Source organism: Manacus candei, unplaced genomic scaffold (genome assembly GCF_025592945.1).
Source record: "Manacus candei isolate 608988 ecotype Guabito, Panama unplaced genomic scaffold, ASM2559294v1 h1tg000046l, whole genome shotgun sequence".
NCBI classification, from domain to species: Eukaryota; Metazoa; Chordata; class Aves; order Passeriformes; family Pipridae; genus Manacus; species Manacus candei.
This window is the reverse complement of record NW_026138094.1, coordinates 14527799-14545691: the sequence shown is the minus strand read 5'-3', so window position 1 is coordinate 14545691 and position 17893 is coordinate 14527799. Positions and strand designations below refer to the sequence as shown.

General features: G+C 50.3%; 1 protein-coding gene across 10 annotated transcripts in view; it reads left to right on the top strand.

The window, feature by feature from the left end:
- The window catches only part of MEGF11 (multiple EGF like domains 11), a 261299-nt gene extending 246262 nt beyond the window's left edge, over positions 1–15037 (top strand). For 4 of the 10 annotated variants that reach the window (XM_051796849.1, XM_051796850.1, XM_051796851.1 and 1 more), the window contains 4 exons: positions 1986–2052; positions 6776–6832; positions 13012–13218; positions 13826–15037. In XM_051796849.1, coding sequence (XP_051652809.1) covers positions 1986–2052; positions 6776–6832; positions 13012–13218; positions 13826–13986 — 492 coding nt within the window. In that variant the 3' untranslated portion in view covers positions 13987–15037. Of the gene's footprint in view, positions 1–1985; positions 2053–2178; positions 4449–6775; positions 6833–12009; positions 12193–13011; positions 13219–13825 lie in introns of those variants that run through there. The other 6 variants (XM_051796853.1, XM_051796858.1, XM_051796854.1 and 3 more) reach the window with 5 other exon arrangements.
- The last annotated feature ends 2856 nt before the right edge of the window (positions 15038–17893 follow it).

The following is a 17893-nucleotide window of genomic DNA, read 5'->3' as shown; positions in this document are numbered from 1 at the left end:
GGGATTGCTCTGGAAATGCTGCAGACAAGCAGCTTTATCAGCTGTCCCCCTGCTCTGGGCATGTCCTTGAGGAGAGCAGCTGGAGCAGAGGTGCCTGATGAGCTGATGGCACGAGTTACCTGCGTGGGAACGTGGACAAAAAACGAGAAGGAGCAGGAGGAGCCCCGGACACAGCGATCACTGGAGCTGCCTGGTGACAGATTCATGGGCTGCAGGGCCTCAGGGGACTGTGGGGATCATCTGGCTGCACTTCCCACTCAGCACAGGGCACAGACTGCCCTGAATTAATGCCTCGTGCAAGGTCAGCACTGGTGGCTCCTCAGCAGAGTCTCCTTCAGCCAGTCAGGTTTGGATGGGTTTGGAATGGGCTCCTGGGCTGGTGGCACAACGGGACCACGTTTGTGACCACACCTGACTACATGTCCTGAGAGCACCTGGGAGCTCCTGGGAGCTATGTCCCCCTTCCCTCAGGTGGCATATCAGGAATTTCCAGGAGTGCTGGAGGACTCCAGGATTCCTGCAGAGCTTCCTCGGTGCCCAGGGACAGCAGGATCACTGCAGGCACAGGGACAACATGGGGCTGCACCCTTGGGGGGGTGGCTGTGGCACTGAGGGCTGTTGGACAGGACTGTGAAGGTGGGTGAAAACACCTTTGGACTGTGGCTGTAGGTGCTGGGTGTCAGCTGGGATTTAATATCCCAACAGACTTCAATACATCAGTGGGGTTTTTCTTTGTTCCAGATCTAAAAACCCACTGAGAAAGCTAAGCAAAAATTAATGAGAGGTCAGGAACAATGAAATGCTGTGGTAATTTTGAATACTTTCTTTCAGTTTTAACCTCCTTTTTGTTAAGCATTTTCTTGTAAATACAGTAAAATAGCAGAGCTGAACCCTCTGAAGAGAGGCAGGAGGCTTCCCAGTGTGGAAGCAGACACGGGAGAGCAATGATGGATTCATAATTAATTTTTTAGAAACAGGGGTGGGATTTGCTCTTGAATTGACGCCTCCTCAGGACCAGCTGTATTGCATCAGGTGTGGCTTTCAAGGGTAGAACATGAAGGTGGAAAACTTGGCAGCTTTAGCAACTACAGTGATTCCCAGACCCTCCTTGCTGGGTCACTTGCTGATCACCAGGGGCTTTGTAGTGTTAGAGCCCCTTTTTGCTGTGGTTCCCCAGGCCAGAGGAGCCTTGTACCCCCAAACAGCAGCCCCTCCCCTTCCACTGACCACAGAGAGCTCACCCCAGAGCCCCAAATCCCCTGTGCCTGCCTTGGTGTTGTGTTTAACCATCGTTCTGCTCAGTGAGGCTTTGACAGACGGCAGAGAAACCCAGAGCACATTGACAGGGATGGTCAGTACACCTTTTCCAGGCATTCCCACCACAGCAACATGGGATGTGTCCATTCCATGCCTCAGGCACACAGAGGGTCCCAGCTGCCACGCTGGGAGAGTTGTTCTTCCAGCAGCAGCATCTGGATGGCAGCCCTGGGCTCCTCTCCTCGCTGGCAGATCTGCACAGGGCTTTGTGCTTCACTGTTGCCAAAGTGATTTTCCTTGAATTGAGAGAGCTCTGTCACCATCCCATCTCTTGTCACTGAACACACAGATGTCTCAGCAGATCCCCTCAGTTCCAAGCAGCCCCTCTTTGCATGCTGATGTGGGTGGGTTTGATCCATCCATCTCCATCAGTTATTTTGGAGCTGCCAGCATGTCACTCCATGTCCACAGGCATCCAAGTCGTGGTACTCAAGGAAATCCTGAATTTTCCAGCATGTTTTTGTTCATTGCTTGGTGAAGTGACTTTCCTTTGTGATTTTCCCTAATGCTAGTGAACAGTTGTCAAACCCATATAGATAAAGGGCTGAAATGTGAGGCCAAGGTAACAGTCATCTCCCATTTTTATTCCTGACATCCTTGGGCTGGAGTCTCGGGTGGGAACTGTCTGTTTCTTCCAGCATTAACCCATTATCATACTTTTTGAACAGCTCAGTAACAAAATCCTTGACAGAGAAACTGCAGACTGGAGACCCTACAGCTATCTGAATGAACTAGGTCAGTAATTTTTAAACACTTTAATCACTTTAGTAGACTTTAGACTAATTCCAGACCCAAGTCAGCCTTTCATAAAGGCATTAACAATAATGATGAATATTGTTGTTGTCTTTATTTCACCATCAGATTTGCCAGCAGTGAAAGGTGGAGAATTGAGAATTGTTTCCTTTACCACAAACCACAGACTAGGAGAGCAGAGTCAATATTCATTCCAGCCTCCCTCCCAAGGTTGCTGGGTTGAATCGCCATCATCTACTCCATAAATGTTTTTTTAAGGACTGACCGAGGACATTAAAAATTCAGATTTGGGATTTTTTTTTTTGGTTTTGTTTTTCCTTTTCTTTCATGCTTAATAAAGCTCAGCACTAAATGCTGGCATGTTGATGGAGGTGTGGAGCCTCTGTGGGAGCTGGGCCGTGCCATCCGCCCTTATCTCCCGGTAAATCACACCCTGCCCCCTTCTCAGGCAATTCTCAACCACCAGCCGGTGCAGCCAAGCCAAGAGTGAAGTTTAATTACCTTTCCTGAGTTTATTCTCCCTGGCTTAAGTTTTAACAGGGTTTTCAGCAGCTCTTAGCTCAAGTCCTGCCCAGATTTAGTGCTTTGGATGGTATTTGTTTTCCTATCTGAGCACTTGGAGTTTGGCTTCTCAGTGGCAGAGAAGCCATTTGCCCTTTCCTTTGCTGGGATTACTGATATCTTACTGAAAATATGCTGTAGGGGGGGAAAGTGCAGCATTAAGGGGTATTATGGGATTTTTAAGGTCAACTATCTCCCAGCTCACATGGCACAGGAATGAGCCCAGGGCAGCACCAGGCATCACATCCTGTCACAGCTCCTGGCACACCCCAGGCCTCGCTCCAGAGATCAGGCCTTCCCTGCATCAGGAAAATCACAAACCTGTCAAGCTTCAGTGCAAAACCTTCTCATCATCAAAACCATTAATGTGCTTTGCTGTATAATAACCTGCAGAACTGCTGTTGTGCTTATCTGTACATGACATGGGGGCCAAGGGGGGTCAGGGTTTCCAAATGCTCCTCAGATCAAGTTAATTTTCCTTTTACCGTTTTGCTGCTTTTTTTTGCACACTTATTTGCTTTATTTGTGTTTATCTTGCTGTGTCCTGAGCTCCCTGTGTGCCACATCTGTCCTGCATTCATGCATTTTATTTTACTGGCAGAAGCAATGCCAAATGCCTCTGCAGTAAGAAGTGCTAAATACTTTAGCTTTTAGCTAAGTGGTCTCCTGCAAAACACTCAGTTTCTCCCATGACATTTTTGCATCCAGGATACCTTTTTCTTTCTTTTTTTCACAGTAATTGATGAAAATGAGATTTTTTTTTTCTTCCTTTTCAGTACCAGAATTAATGTCTGCTCATGCTGACTTTCATAATGTTGAGTTCTTGCTCAGATCAAGGCCATTTTTATATGAAACTGTAAAATGTTTTCATTTCTCGGTATTACTTTGGTGCAATAAAAGCTGCAGATTCCACCTGTGCAAATTTCAGAAAAGAAGTGAAAATCTTCAATGTTGAGTTGTAAACATGAAATATTAGTGAAGCCCCGTGGGGTCACAGAGGGGATCTTGACCTTCAAACTGCATCAGGCATGGAAGTACCACAGTTAAAGACATGATGCACCTTCTTATCCCACTTCCAGCCTTAGGTTTATGACACAGATGCCCCAGCTCGTGCTCTGGAAGAGCAGCCAAGCATTGGGTAGGGCTGGATTCAGTTAAAAAGAGTTAAAATGGCCTTGGACAACTGCACAGCTCCTGTGCTGTGACCCTGAAATGTCCTGGAGAGCAGAGGTGTAAGTGAGCAAGAGGTGGGGGAGAACTTAAAGGGAGATGGAAGAGACATTGAAGAGAAATTTGGAATGGATGGAAACCTTCAGCTCTTCTGGTCACCCCCCTGCCAGCGACCCCTCCGACTGTGGCAGTGATTCCAAAGGATGGGACCAACCAGATGAGGAGCATCAGGCTCACAGGGGTGTCTGTAGGCTTGTTGGAATTTGCAGGTGTCCTAAATATTAATTATAGTTGAGAGAAAGGATATTGTAAGAATACCTATGTGAAAGTTAACTCGGACACTCACCTTCTAAAACCTGCAGTCATAAGGAGTTTTCTTAATTCCAGTGGATCTCACCAGGCTGCAGGTGTTCTACCTGTTTTGCAGGACTTTTGTTTGCCAGGTTCATGTTCTTTCTTTCCAAGTGGGGAATGCAGGGACAAAGCCTGTATTTTCACTACTGGCACATTTGCTTGTGAGCTTCAAATATGGGGCTTTGTCAGAGAGCTGGTCTTGTCTGTTCTAGGGATGAGCACGAGTAATTCCCATGGACATGGGCTTGAGAGATCAGAGTTTGGGGACTCTGGTGCCAAGAAGAGGCAGTTTTGTCACCTCCCTGTGTGTCACTGCCTTCCCAAGGCAGCCCAGTCCTAGTTACAAGGAGGGGCTTGGCTTTGCAAAGTTCTCTGGTCTCCATCTCCTGCTGCAGAACAGGAATTTGACTGATCTCTGCTGCTCTAGTCCTGTCTGCATTGAGCAGTGGCAGATTCCAGCTTCCAGCTCCTCTCCCAGGGGAGTCAAAACTCCTGAACCACATCCTGAGTTCAGGGAGGGTTGTTGTGCTCGTTGGCTGCAGTGCTGGGCACAGTGAGCTGCAGCAAAAACAGTTTTATGTGTAATGTTTTTTTAACAGCAGTCCTTGATGCAGAGACTAAAGTGTGATTTGCAGCCCATCGTGAGGGACTCGAAGCTGAATTTATTCCAAAGGACCAAAGCCACTAAGTTTGATTCACAGCTGACTCTGCATTTTTCTCAAAGCCAAGAGGTGTGGAAAAGTATTTCCAGCTGAGACCCTGATTTCACCCAGCAGATAATTTAGCTTCAAAGTTAAACATGGACTTTCATAAAATGCCACATTCCTGGCCTGTTTAGGACTTTTCCACATTAATGACTTCTGCAGGTTAAAGAATAATGTGTCCATCATTCATTTCACCTCCTGAGGAGCACAGCGAATACACAAAAACGGGTCATAAACCCGCAGTATCATAAGAGAGAAAAGAGAAAACTAAAGGCAGAATTACAGGGAATAGGTTGGGAAGGGTCATGTAGGGCTCCCAAGAGCCCTCCCTATGGGTCAGCCTGGGTCCCCTTTGCTTCCCTGCCACAGCCCCTCCCCACTGTGACCTGTTGGGAGCTCTCCAGCTGCTCCCACCCCAGCCTGGTGTGAGTTCTCCTTGCTGGAGGCACCATGTGAAGCTGCCCAAACACTGCTTGGTGTTCCTGCCCTTGGAGATTTGCTCAGCCCTGGCAGGAGGCCGTGTGATCACCAGGGATGGCCTTGGGGAGCTCCACTGCTGGGAAAGGGAGCCCAGTCCTCTTGGATGGCAGCCAAGGGATGAATTAGCTCCATCCTCCTCGCCTGGGACTCTGCCCTGGCAGGAGAGAAAACCAGCACTGAGCTAATCCTGCTGTGTGACAGAGCTTCCCATACCTCCCAGTCAGCCTTGCCCTCTGCATCAGGAATTGGCTCAGGATCAGAGGTGGAAAACAAAGCAGAAGGTGCTCCAATGGATTGGAGGGGTCACTCTTGGCCAGAAGGGGAAGGGCCCCATCACAGGGAGCACGGTGGTCATGCACCACCAGCCCTGTTCCTGTGCTCAGGGCTGAGCTCTGAGAGCCAGAGCAGAGAGGGTGGCTTGTCTTTGATGTGCCACTCACACATTTATTGTCTAATTCAGTCATTTTCCTTATTTAGCAAAAAACCCAAAGGTGTGTTGATAAAGGCACTGGTACAGCACTGCCTGTGGCTGTGACAACTTTTCTGCAGAGACCAGAGGACACTCAAGGACAAATAGCTGGGAAGCCTCTGGGACACACTGTTTGCAGGGCTCTTTTCCCAGCCTAACTGAGTTACTTGACTGGGAATCCCATAAGACACAAAGACATTTCTCAGTAACCAAATTTGTATTGATTTTCCTAGTCAATAAGAAATACCAGACTCTATAGTTAAAGAGATTTAAAGGCTTACATTAGATTTGCCTTTTGATTGATATCGAGGGTAATCTGCAATAGTGGAAATGAAAGAGGTTCCCATCCCCTTCTGTCTCTGCTTCCATGAGGAAGAGCAAGTTCCTATGGAGGCACAGCTCTCTGCACTGTCAGACCACAGTGGGCACTTAGGGACTGTTGTCACATCAGCTATTGAACCATGCAAATTTATGAGCAAAGTCATAGTAGGTAATTCAAGCAGATTGTAAACACCTCAGATCTAAGGCTGTGAGTCAAATAACCCACTATCCACAAACAAAACAAAGCCTAAAATTAGTCACAGAGTGATGCAACACAACCTGCAGACTCAGGTTGGAAAGGACACGTTTCAGGCTTCTTTCACTAATCCAAGCCAGTGTTTCAGTAATGAATGTACCAGCAGATGATTTTTTCCTGATCTCCTAATGGATGGCTGTTCTTGGTAACCCTGCTGCAGGAAAGCCCTCCCTTCAGGGAAGCTCTTAAGCACATGCAGAATTCCAGGCGTGCACAGACTCCCCACTGAAGCTGAGTGTGTGCTCACGGCTGAGGATGTGCTTAAGAGCCTCCCTAAATGAGGGCCCTGATGTACAGTTTAGAGGGAAGAATATATGCTGCTCAGTAGTCAAAGCAATCCAATTTACATAAATATTTATTTGTTTTCCATTATATATCATTTTTATGCAGGTGCTTGTGGGATGGATAGACGTCAGAACACATACATAATGGAAAAAAGCTTCAAAGGTATGGTATCCAGTGCTGCAGAACCCTGCCAGGTGTGAGGAGGGTGTCCTAGAAGAGGTGAGATAGGAGCCCCTGGGAGAGAGGCCGGGAGAGACAGGGAGGGACAGAGCCATGACCCACACAAGCTGCCTGCTGGCAGCACTCCTGGGGCCATGAATTATGGATTCAGGCTTCCCAGGGCCACAGGCTCCTGCCTGGCACAGCAGCACAAGGCTAAAGGGAGGGCTCAGCTGCAGGGCAGGAGGGGCAGGTGGAGCTGGCTGGGCAGGGGACACTCTTGTAGGACCCACTGGCCACCCACGAGGATCTGGTGGCAGCTGCTGAGGACAGCCTGGGGTGCTTCCCTGCTCTTGGCTTAAGCAAAGCCCCTGGAAAACAAGCTGCCCCTGCCTCGTGCCCTTTGCTGAGAGGGATTTGGAGAACAGCCCTCCCTGAGGTCGTTGACCCCTCACATGGCAGGAGAAGTTATGGGCACTGACTCCAGGGCAGGTCTAAAAAGGGATCCGGGATGAGTCCTGAGCACAGGGCCCGCTGGTTTTACATTTCACTTGTCCTCCAGGTTTACATTCAAAACATTCCAGTTATGCCTGGACCACAGGAGCACTTGGCACAGTGGTTCCCACAAGCTCCTGGCAGGTCGGGCTGGGATTTAGCACATGGAACTTGTGCTCCAGAAGGTGGAGCAAGGAATCTGTCTCCTGGGAATAGGCAGGATTCAGGGAGAGGTCCTTGCTGTGAATCCAAGGCTGTTGTGTCTGTACATGCCTGGGAATGTCCCTCCATCAGCCAAGGAGGGCACTACCACAGTAATGTCCTGGAGCTGCTCTTGGCTGAGTCGTGGGGGCAGAACCTCACACAGAGCTGGGTTCCAGACCCCCACTGCTCTGCCAGGCCTGAGGTGCTCCAGAGCCACACCTTTATCTGAACTAACAAGGAATATCCAAAGCTGTTCCTCACACAAAGCAATGATCAGCCTGTAGCCAGGCTTAGAGGTCAATAATCACTTTGTAGCTGCTCTTTTCAAAATACAGTGGTGCAATATTTGCTAAAAATTCACCTTACTGCACAGAAACACCAAAGGAAACCAACAATCCATGACCCAGTCTTTCTTAAGAAAGCTAGAATTAAAATATTAAAAGGGTTATGTACATATATGATATATATTATATACAATATACTCAATCCACTGGTTTCAGCTCCTTCAGTGATTCTCTTTTTCAGAAGAAAAATCTTATTACATTATAGCTAGTTGTTCTCTTTACATGGAACTATTAATTTAATTAGTTTAAAGTAAATTACTGTGTTTACAAGGTTTAAAAGCTGCTTGAAACATGCAGCAGGAGCTCCCATCCATAGGCACAATCACACAGAGGGGAACCAGTGGGAACAGAGGAAAAGAATCCCAGTGAGAGGGAACTATGAAATGTATTTTCTGTTCCTACGTATTTTGCTTATTATTTAGGATCTGAACCATTTCTTTTACATGTTTATCTCCTTATAAATGGAAAAACCAGGCCCAGAAGCCATGTCAGGGCAGCTGGGGAGTTCTTTGTGCTGCTCAGCTGCCTCAGACGGGCACGGCTGGCGCTGGCAGGGGCAGAGTGCTGGGACACAGGGACACACCTGGCTTCCCAGGGATTTTGGGGAGCTTACCTGCAGGCAGTTGGCAGCTGAGGGTTCTCAGAAGCAGCTGCCTGTGGCTGGCTGAAGGTTCCCACAGTCCCATCTGAAGGTCAGTTCCTGGACCTAGGCAGCCCCGGGGCTCTGGGGCAGCGTGGGCACCCCCAGTCCCAGGGGAATTCCTTCCAAAAGGAGCTGGGAATGTGCCCCATGCTCAGCTTGCAGCTCTTCCTGCCCTGCCAGGTGCAGAGTTAGCCCTGACTCACCAAATTCCTCTGAAAGATGGAGAAACTCCCAGTCCCAACCAGTTGGATTGTGTCAGCAGAGAGGCTGGGTGGGCGGGGGCTTGGTTTTTACCTGCTTTCATCCACTTTAAAAACCTGGTCCTTTCCCACCTGTGTGGTCCAGCTGGGGAAAGCTTCTCCTGCAGCTAAAAGTGGTGTTTGGTGCTCCTGGACCAGCTCAGAGCCTGGGAGGGGGCACAGGGACCTGGGGCTGAGGTCAGGCTGTGGTGGTCCTGCACCACCACCCCCTTCCCCAGTTCTCCTCCTCGGGGCTGGCTGGGGGCTGCCCCAGAGCAGGACACCAGGAGAGGGGTGTTCCCTGTGCAGCCTGACACAAGGAATGCTGCCAGTGGAGTGCAGGGGGTCAGGCACAGAGGTTTGGGTTTGCCAGGGTTGCTCCCAGTGTCTGACAGAGAGGAGCAGCAAGGGGCTGGGTGGCACAGTGGTGGCACCTGGTGACAGGGGCTGAACAGTCACAAGATTTCCAGAGCAGCTTTCTGAGCAGCTTCTTTCCTGTGCATGGTGCTCAGTGACACCATTTCCAAGCTTTTCCTTGCAGCTGAGTCCTTTTGTATTTTTTAGAAGTATTTTTTTTTAAATGAGTGCTGATGCACTGGTGGAATAATGTGACCTCAGGCAGTAACATTTTAAGGAAAAAAGCCCTACTCTTTGCACAACAGCCAGGAAAATCCCTGGAGCTGGAAGCACTAATCTCAGGGTTCAGCCTGGTTCATCTGGGGTTTGTACAGGATGTGTCCCCACTCCTGAACAGCAGCACTGAGCCCTTGCTGTGCTACTGTCCCTGCAGCAGCCAGGGTTGGGCAGAACAGGGACAGCAGTCAGCAAGGCATGGCATCCCTAAGGGGGATTAAATGGCAGGAACAGCAGGTTCTACCTGTGTGCAGCACCTTTCCTCAGCACTTCCAGTGGGGCAGTAGGTTCCAAGGCTTGTCACTAGGATGCCAGGGGAAATTCAGGGCAAAAGAGAGGAACCCAGTCTGTGGGAGGGACATTTCCAGTCCCTGCTAACAAAAATAAACCCTCCAAAGGTCTGGTGATTGGTATCCAGGCAACATAGAAGGCAGGGAATGCAAAATTAGAGCATATTCCCCATATTTCTCTGGAAGTCCAGCTGATCCAGTGCTTCCAGTGAGTCCCAGCACTGTGGTGACAGTGCCATGGGTCGAGCTGAGCTTCCACCTCCATGAGAGCTCCCTGTGGGTACAGGGGAGGATGAGGAGGCAGCATGGCCAGAGCTCACACAGGGCCTGCAGCACCACGGGCTGAGAATTTCTAAACACCCTTGTTCTGGTTAAATTAATTCATGAAATGAAATCTGACAATCGATGCCAGACTTCTTAATTATCCCCAAATTACCTTAATAACAAAGTAACTCAGCTGTTTCTCCATCCCTTAAATTCTCCATGATCCTGCCCACAGTGTTTCTGGTGGGCTGATGGCTCCCTGGTGTGCAGCACATTCCCAAACATGGGCTGGTGCTCCATAAAATATATTTATTGTATCCAGAGCGAAGGTCTGATCCCAGGGTAGACACAGAGCTCCCGTTTACGTCAGAGGGAATCTGCTCCTGGGCATGTTGTTTCCCAATCTCTTCTGGGGAAAGGCAGTTCCTGGGAGAGGCCAAACGAGTCTGGCAGCCTCGGGGGTGTTTGATGGGAGTCTCCCTGCACGGTCCTGGGAAGGGCAGGGCTGGTGCTGAGGGACACCTGCCTGGCAGGCAGTGTCAGCCCTGGCAGCAGGGCAGGTGAATTTTAGCTTAGGAAAGTAAAAGCAGCTGAGCTGGACTTAATAAAATAGCTGATGTGCTGGGATTTTTACCTGTGCCAGCTCCAATGTGCCCAATTCCATGAACAAACCAGCACTGACCCAGCACAGCTCTGCAGGAGCAGCATTTCTCACTCGGCCCTTTTTTGCTGTAGTAGTCTCCAGTCCTTTATAATTGACATTTTATTATTCTAAGCCCAGCTCTGGTTTGATTTGTTCCCTCCCAGCCGTGGTGCCGACAGGGAATGCTTTGTAGTGGACACTCAGGGCACAGGGAGGATCCTGCCTTTTGCCCCATGAAGGTTTGCCCCAAAAAGTGTTGCTCAGCAGCACAGCTTGAGACAGAGAAGGAAGTTTGTCATAATCTCCCTGTCTTGCCCCAAAATGTAGAGCTGGCTCGTTGAAGGCTGCCCAGGCTCTCCTAACAAGCACTACAGACCAGGAGCTGTAACTTGCTGCCAGGGAGAGCTGAGCCTTTCTTTGGCTGAGAATGGAATAAAAACCTCAGGAATGAGTGTCTCCTCATCCAGCCATGTCCCTGAAGCAGTGAGTGCTCCCACTCTGGCTCCTTGTCCACGTGAGAGAGTTCACTCATGCACAACCCTCCCACTGACTGAAGGCTGGGGCCCAGTCCAAACAGGTCTTTTCAATCCAAAGATTTTGATTAATGGATTAATTCATTTGTTAGTCCTTGTCCATGGTCTCCTCGTCTCTCACACCAACAGATCCCAGACTCTGGCACCTGAATTTGAGTCACACACACAGAACAAAGGCCAACAATGCTGAGCTCACTCATGTGCAGGAGCCTTTGGTCTCCCAGGGTCGCTCCATCGTCCTGTAGAAGGATGGGATGGGATGGGGCATTTTCCCCTGACTTGTACTGGGAAGGGGTTGGTGAAGCTGGAGGGCCAAACCCTGTGTCCAACAGCCAGGGAATTTCAGTGTTCCTTGGTTCCCACGTGCTGTGATGTACCAAACCAGGCGTGTTTCACTTGGAAGCAAAGGCACTGCTAATCTCACCCAGGCTGGTCAGACAAGGAGGTTCTTAGTTTTATAAGTAAATAAACACTGCAGTGGTGCCAGGGCCTCTGCCAGCCTCCCAGCCCTGATGGTCCCAGCACGTCCTGCTGGTTTGTTTGTGGTTGAGCTGGTTTCACTGACCTTGAGAGCTCAGGGCTCTCCAGACTTGCCGGTGTCCCTGGAACTGGAGCCCAGAAAGGCAACCCCTCGTGCAGGTGGCAGGGCACGACCTGGCACCTTGCTCAGGGCTGAACCGAGGCGAGGGGCACCAGGCCCAGGGGGTGATGGACACACAGACACAGACAGACACAACCCCAGAGCTGGTGGAGGGAGAAGCACACCCAGTGGAGCAAACCTGGCGAGAGAGGGAGCAGGATGGGGCTCGGAGACGAGGTTTGTAAGGGAGGAGCGATGTCGTGTTGTCTGTCATTTCTTAACCTGAATTTCTCTTTTTGTCTCCCATACTAGACAGCGGGGGCAGCTGGGATTGCAGCTATTTTGCAAGTCCCACTATTTCACCGGGAGTATTTCATATATACCAGGATCTGCCTTTGTACTGTAACCCAGCACAAGAAAATGCCTCATCTTTCATTGCATCGCTCTAATTCTAAATTACTGGCACTGCCCAGCAGGATGCACACGGCAGCAATGGCACGTTCTTGACTGTCAATGTTAAGACTTATTTATTCTCTATTGTTTTTTATTTTTTGAAGCAAGACTGGCACTGTACCTTGCAGCAGGCTGGCACAGCCCAGCCAGGGTCACGGGCCGGTGGTCACAGCTCTTGTTCCCCCCACGTAGCACCTCCGTCACCGTCTCCTTCTCTCCAGGGGAGAGGAGCAGGAGGTGTTTGCAGCAATGGGGGGGGTAAAGCAGAGCAAAAGTGAGGCTCAGACAGAGTATTGACCCCCCCTGTGGAAACCCAAGTGTTCCAGCTGTAGGATGCTGGATAACCCCAAACTCTCAGGGGGCCACACATGCAAAGGCTGCACTGGTGCAGTTCTGAGCCTGTGGCAAAGCTGTGCATTCCAACACAGGGCCTTGGATGTGCCCAAAGCCCCGGGACACTCACCCTGCAGCTGGCCCAGCAGCCCCAGTCCCAGCAGAAGGTCCTGCCTGCAGAGCCGACTCGTGGTCCCGGGCGGGGTTAAACACGGCTCCTTAGGAATTAGGGGAGGGAGGGAAGGCACTGCCACCTCAAATTAAACGTTGCAGTAAATGACAGCTAGAACCTTTTACAGCAAAACCTTCGGTACTGAGCAGGTTTCCATTTCTTTCCTGCCAGTGAGTTGTGGATGCAATGGTCTGGAACACCCAGAGCACAAGCGCCGGGTGTCTGTGCTGGATGCGTCGAGGATCCTCCTTACCCCCTGTCCCCTTGTCACCCCCAGCCTTCCTGCAGAGGCTCAGCTGTAATTAACTGAGTTAAGCTAACGACCCTCACGCTCCCACCCCGCTCTTGTTTTGCAGATTATATGAAAGAGTCTGTGTGCAGCTCCAGCACTTGTTCCCTGAACAGCAGTGAAAACCCCTACGCCACCATCAAAGACCCCCCCATTTTAACCTGCAAACACTCCGAGAGCAGCTACGTGGAAATGAAATCGCCTGGTCACAGGGAGTCCCCGTACTCCGAAATGCCAACTTCATCCACAGCCAATAAAAACATCTACGAAGTTGGTAAGCAGTGGGTGGCACGAGGGCTGCTCCAGCAGCTGGGGGGTTCAGTGCAGAGGCTGGTTTTCTGCTTTCCTGACACAAGTAACCTGGACTTGGCACAGGGCAAGGAGACACTGGCAGTGGGGGGAAGGCCTGAGCACTGGTGTGTTGATTTGGGGAGCTAAGAGCTGTGGAGGTGGTATCCTGAGCTGAAAGGGACTCACAGGGATCATCAAGTCCAACTCCTGGCCCTGCACTGACACCCCAACAATCCCACCATGTCCCTGAGCATGCTGTCCAAACCCTCCTGGAGCTCTGGCAGCCCTGTGGCTGTGCCCACTGCCCTGGGGAGCCTGTTCAGTGCCCTGCCACCCTCTGGGGGAAGAACCTTTTCCTGATATCCAGCCTAACCCTGCCCTGGCACAGCTCCAGCCATTCCCTGGCTCCTGTTTGGTGCTTTTCTCCCTGCTCTGCCCCACGTGCTGCCTCCTGTGCTGCCCGTGAAGCTGGAGGGGGATGAGATGGTTTTGGAGGCCGACGTCCTGTGCTTGGACAAAACACACGAGGACAGTGACTGGTTTTGGGAGTGCTGCTGGTTGCCATAACCCAGTTTTCCTTGCTCCCCCAGAGCCCACTGTCAGCATAGTCCAAGACGGCCGCAGCCGGAGTGCCAGTTACCTCCAGAATCCATACGACCTTCCCAGGAACAGCCACATTCCTGGTCACTACGACCTCCTCCCCGTCCGGCACAGCCCGACACACGGGCCCTCTTGGGACAAGCAGTCTTAAAGGGATGGACTCCACTGTGCTGCCAACACAAACTGTGAGGAAGCAGAGGAGAAGCCGTTCCTTTTCCACGCTGTGGGATGCTGACGGATGTGGACTGGCTTACGCAAGGACCTGACGTGACACAACATCAGCTTGGGCCAACTGCTGCTGCATGATGTTATTTATAAAGACATTTTTATATGGGTAACTGGAACTAACAGAACCTCCTCCACGTGTGGCTGGAGTACATCACCCCAGGAAGGTGTCCACGTGCTCCAGGCAAAAACTCTCCGTGGCTTGTATTCTAACCCTGGCTTTGCTGTAAAATAAACCACAAACACATGCTAAGTAGAAGGACTTAAAGATGTACATTTTTACCAACTGCATCAAGAAACCTTTTACCTTTAGGAACAAGGTGACTGGGAATGCACTGGAATTGATTTTCATCTTTGTCATGGGAATGGACATTTTTCTGAACGAGAGCAGGGAAACTTGTCATTTCACTGTCAGGACCCCTCATTTACTGCCACCACCACGTGCAGCCTGTGCAGATCATGCTCGGTAATTAGCATTGGGATTTTCATCTTTACACTCAGTACCAGAGGGTTTGAGTTGAGGAATATTAACACAGACACTTTCTGTGCCGTTTTTTAAATCTTTCCAAATGTCCCCTGATCTTTGCTAATGACCATTTCCACAATGAGCCTCCCCCCCACACTTTACCACGCTTCTGATTGGCACAGATGGGCTTTAATTTTCCTTATACAGCTTCTCTTTCGTTGGCTAAATCCAGCAGATCTGTTAGGCCTGTAACCTGCTGCACCTCCCTTTCCTGCCCTGGGACAGTGCAGGTCTGCACAGACCAGCCCTGGTTTCATTTCCTTTCCCAAAGCTGAGCCACAGCAGCTTCTCTCTCCCATCTTTTCAAACCATCTCCTCGTGGTTCACTTGTCAGCATGCCACTGATGACACCCTTTAATTTGCTGGGCATTACCCTGTAGTGCAACGTTATCCTTTGGTGATTCTACCTGAAATGTCATTAAATGGAGCTGAAACTGGGTTTTCTTTTTCAGCAGCTGTTTGTGAACTAAGTATCACGGGGCTGACCCATGGTGAAGTTTTGCATTGCACCACCACAATTATTTTTTTTTTAATTTATAATCTTTATTGACCTAGAAAGTAGAGTACTTGCCGTTAGTTCCTTGTAGATTTTGAGCATGAAGTAGTATTGACTCTAAGTATGTAATTTTATTAGGCAAACGTGGAAGTAGCAAGTTGATGCCTCTTAAATATAAAGAAATATTCTGTTGCACATTCGCCAGCCTGGTGGAAGCAGAAGAGAACGGAACCAGATCCATCAGTTTGCTCAACACGATCCCTTGGGTGAGCTGCTGGGCTTGGGACTGGAAAGAGAAGCTCTCCAGCTGGGAGAAAGTGGCTGGATCCTGTCTCTGTGTCAGACCAGGATCACTTGGAGCACCGTGGAGGGGCCCATCCTGTCCCCACAGATGGGCTCAGCCATGGGCTCAGCCTGGGAGCCCTGTCCTTGGGAATCCTGCCCTGGGAGCCCTGTCCTTGGGAATCCTGCCCTGGGAGCCCTGTCCCTGGACATCCTGCCCTGGGAGCCCTGTCCTGGGGAATCCTGTCCCTGGGAGCCCTGTCCCTGGACATCCTGCCCTGGGAGCCCTGTCCTTGGGAATCCTGCCCTGGGAGCCCTGTCCCTGGACATCCTGCCCTGGGAGCCCTGTCCTGGGGAATCCTGTCCCTGGGAGCCCTGTCCCTGGACATCCTGCCCTGGGAGCCCTGTCCTTGGGAATCCTGCCCCGGGAGCCCTGTCCTTGGGAATCCTGCCCTGGGAGCCCTGTCCCTCGGAGCCAGGACCCACCAGGTGGTCAGGCTGGCTCTGAACCCCCCAACCTGAGCCCAGAGACCCCCCAGGCTCCCGGAGCAGCCGATGTCCATGTCCCAGGATCATTCCCACACGATTCCCTGAATGCTGCATGTGTGCATGGGGGCCCTGACCGAGCAGCAGTAGCAGTTTTGTTTTCCAGGAAAGCCTTATTTGAGATGTAAGTTATTTTGTAGGGCCAGTAGGAACATATTTTATGTACATGAGCGGAAAGACTTACCTCAAAAATATCAAGAGAAAGGCAGTTGGATAAGGAATACTCTTGTGGAGCCCTACCTTGTCACCCAGCACAAGCAGCCCCAGCTGCCAGCCTGACCCATGTTTGTGTGTTGCTGTAGTTTGCAATGAGACTCCAGAGAGCAGAGATGCGCTCAGTTGTTGTGTTGTTTTTTGTTTTTTTTTCAAAGCAGGATTTTGAAACCAAATGCAATGATGCATAGAGCTTAAAAGGGAAAAAAAAGCAAGCAAAACCAACAAAAAAAGGTACCTTCTTGTATATTAGCATCAGCTTAGGAAACAGGCACCAAAATGGCAATACTTTTTTAAGGCAAGACAGATTTGTAATATATTTGTTCACTGTGCAAAGGTATCCTACCTTGTACAAAATAAATTGAATTTCTCTCACCGTGTAGTTCTCAAACGTACTCATTTGCAGAGCAAAGCTTTCAGGCCCTGCACAGGTCCGAGTTCTCCAGGTGATGGGGCTGCTCACGAAGGGGCTGCCCCCCCCTCAGCCAAAAACCCCCACGGGCACCAGGCGCAGGACAGAAAAGGCAGGATGGCTCAGAAAGGCCAGTGCTGTAACTCCAGATTAACCCGGAGTAAGGCCCAGCATCAAACCAAAAGGTAAGTGGCTCTTTACACCTTTCTCCCAGTTCCTCAGCAGTTTGTCCTCAGTGGGTCTGAGTGAGAGCCCTGGGGATGCCCAATCCCAGCTGGACAAGCCCCTCACACCCCCCAGAGCAGTGTGGGGTCAGTGCCAGCACCACTCACTGATGTTCACATCCTGCACCTCAGCGGGGTGGGCACAGTGCCCTGGGCCACTCGCAGCTTCCCAGCCCTTCAGGGGGGGTGAAGGTCCTGGAGGATCCAGCCCAGCACAGTCACCCAGCAGGAATGGCACACAGGACACATGGAAGCTGCCTCAGCCAATGAATCAGGAGCACAGACCGGCAGCAGAAACACCTTCAGAGGGAACGACTCCCGGGCAACGCAGCACTGCGACTGCTGGAGCTTTCCAGCATTTGGGCCTCACCCTTCTGAAAATCTTGTTAACTAAAGCCCAGTGTGTAATCTTCTTATTTGACAAGACACACTCAATAAGCTATTTAAGGCTGGAAATTCATCAGGTTGAACCGATGAAATAAGTAATTCCAGCTTAATAAAAATGTCTTTTAATCACAACAATTACATGTCCTTTCTGCTTAAGAGTCAGAACCTCAACTCCCATCAAACACAGGAGCTACTGATGCTCATGAACAGCTTCATAAGTGATAAAGTTGGGACTTTCAAATATGTAAATGACAGCAAAAACTTTTGGCAAGAAAGCCCATTGTGCAGCATTAAATGGAGTTCTCAGAATCTCAGCAAGCTCCTTTCAGGGCCCAAAGCAGTGTCTGTTGCCATCAGTTGTCTCCCATTAGCAAGGAAGAGACACTTCAGTACACAAGTAATGCCAATTATGGAGCAGAATGATTAATCAGCAGCCAAACAGGAACAGTCCCCCCTTGGGTCAGCATTCAGATGGAATAATGTCTTGCACTGTCTCTCCCAAAGCACTTTGGGAAGCACCTTCCTGCCCCTGGAGTGTCACCCAGCCCAGGCCAGGCAGGAGCTGCTGCCACAGCCCAGGGAAGCACAGCACAGACCCCAGGAACAGGAGGCAAAGGCTTTCCCAGGCAGGAGGTTCCTTCTCTGTACATACACCACTGGATTATGCTTTAGAAGTCTCAGCCTCTCACAGGGGTTTCTGCTCCCACTGGCTGTGCTGCAATTCCAGCTGCTGCAGGAGGAAGAGTT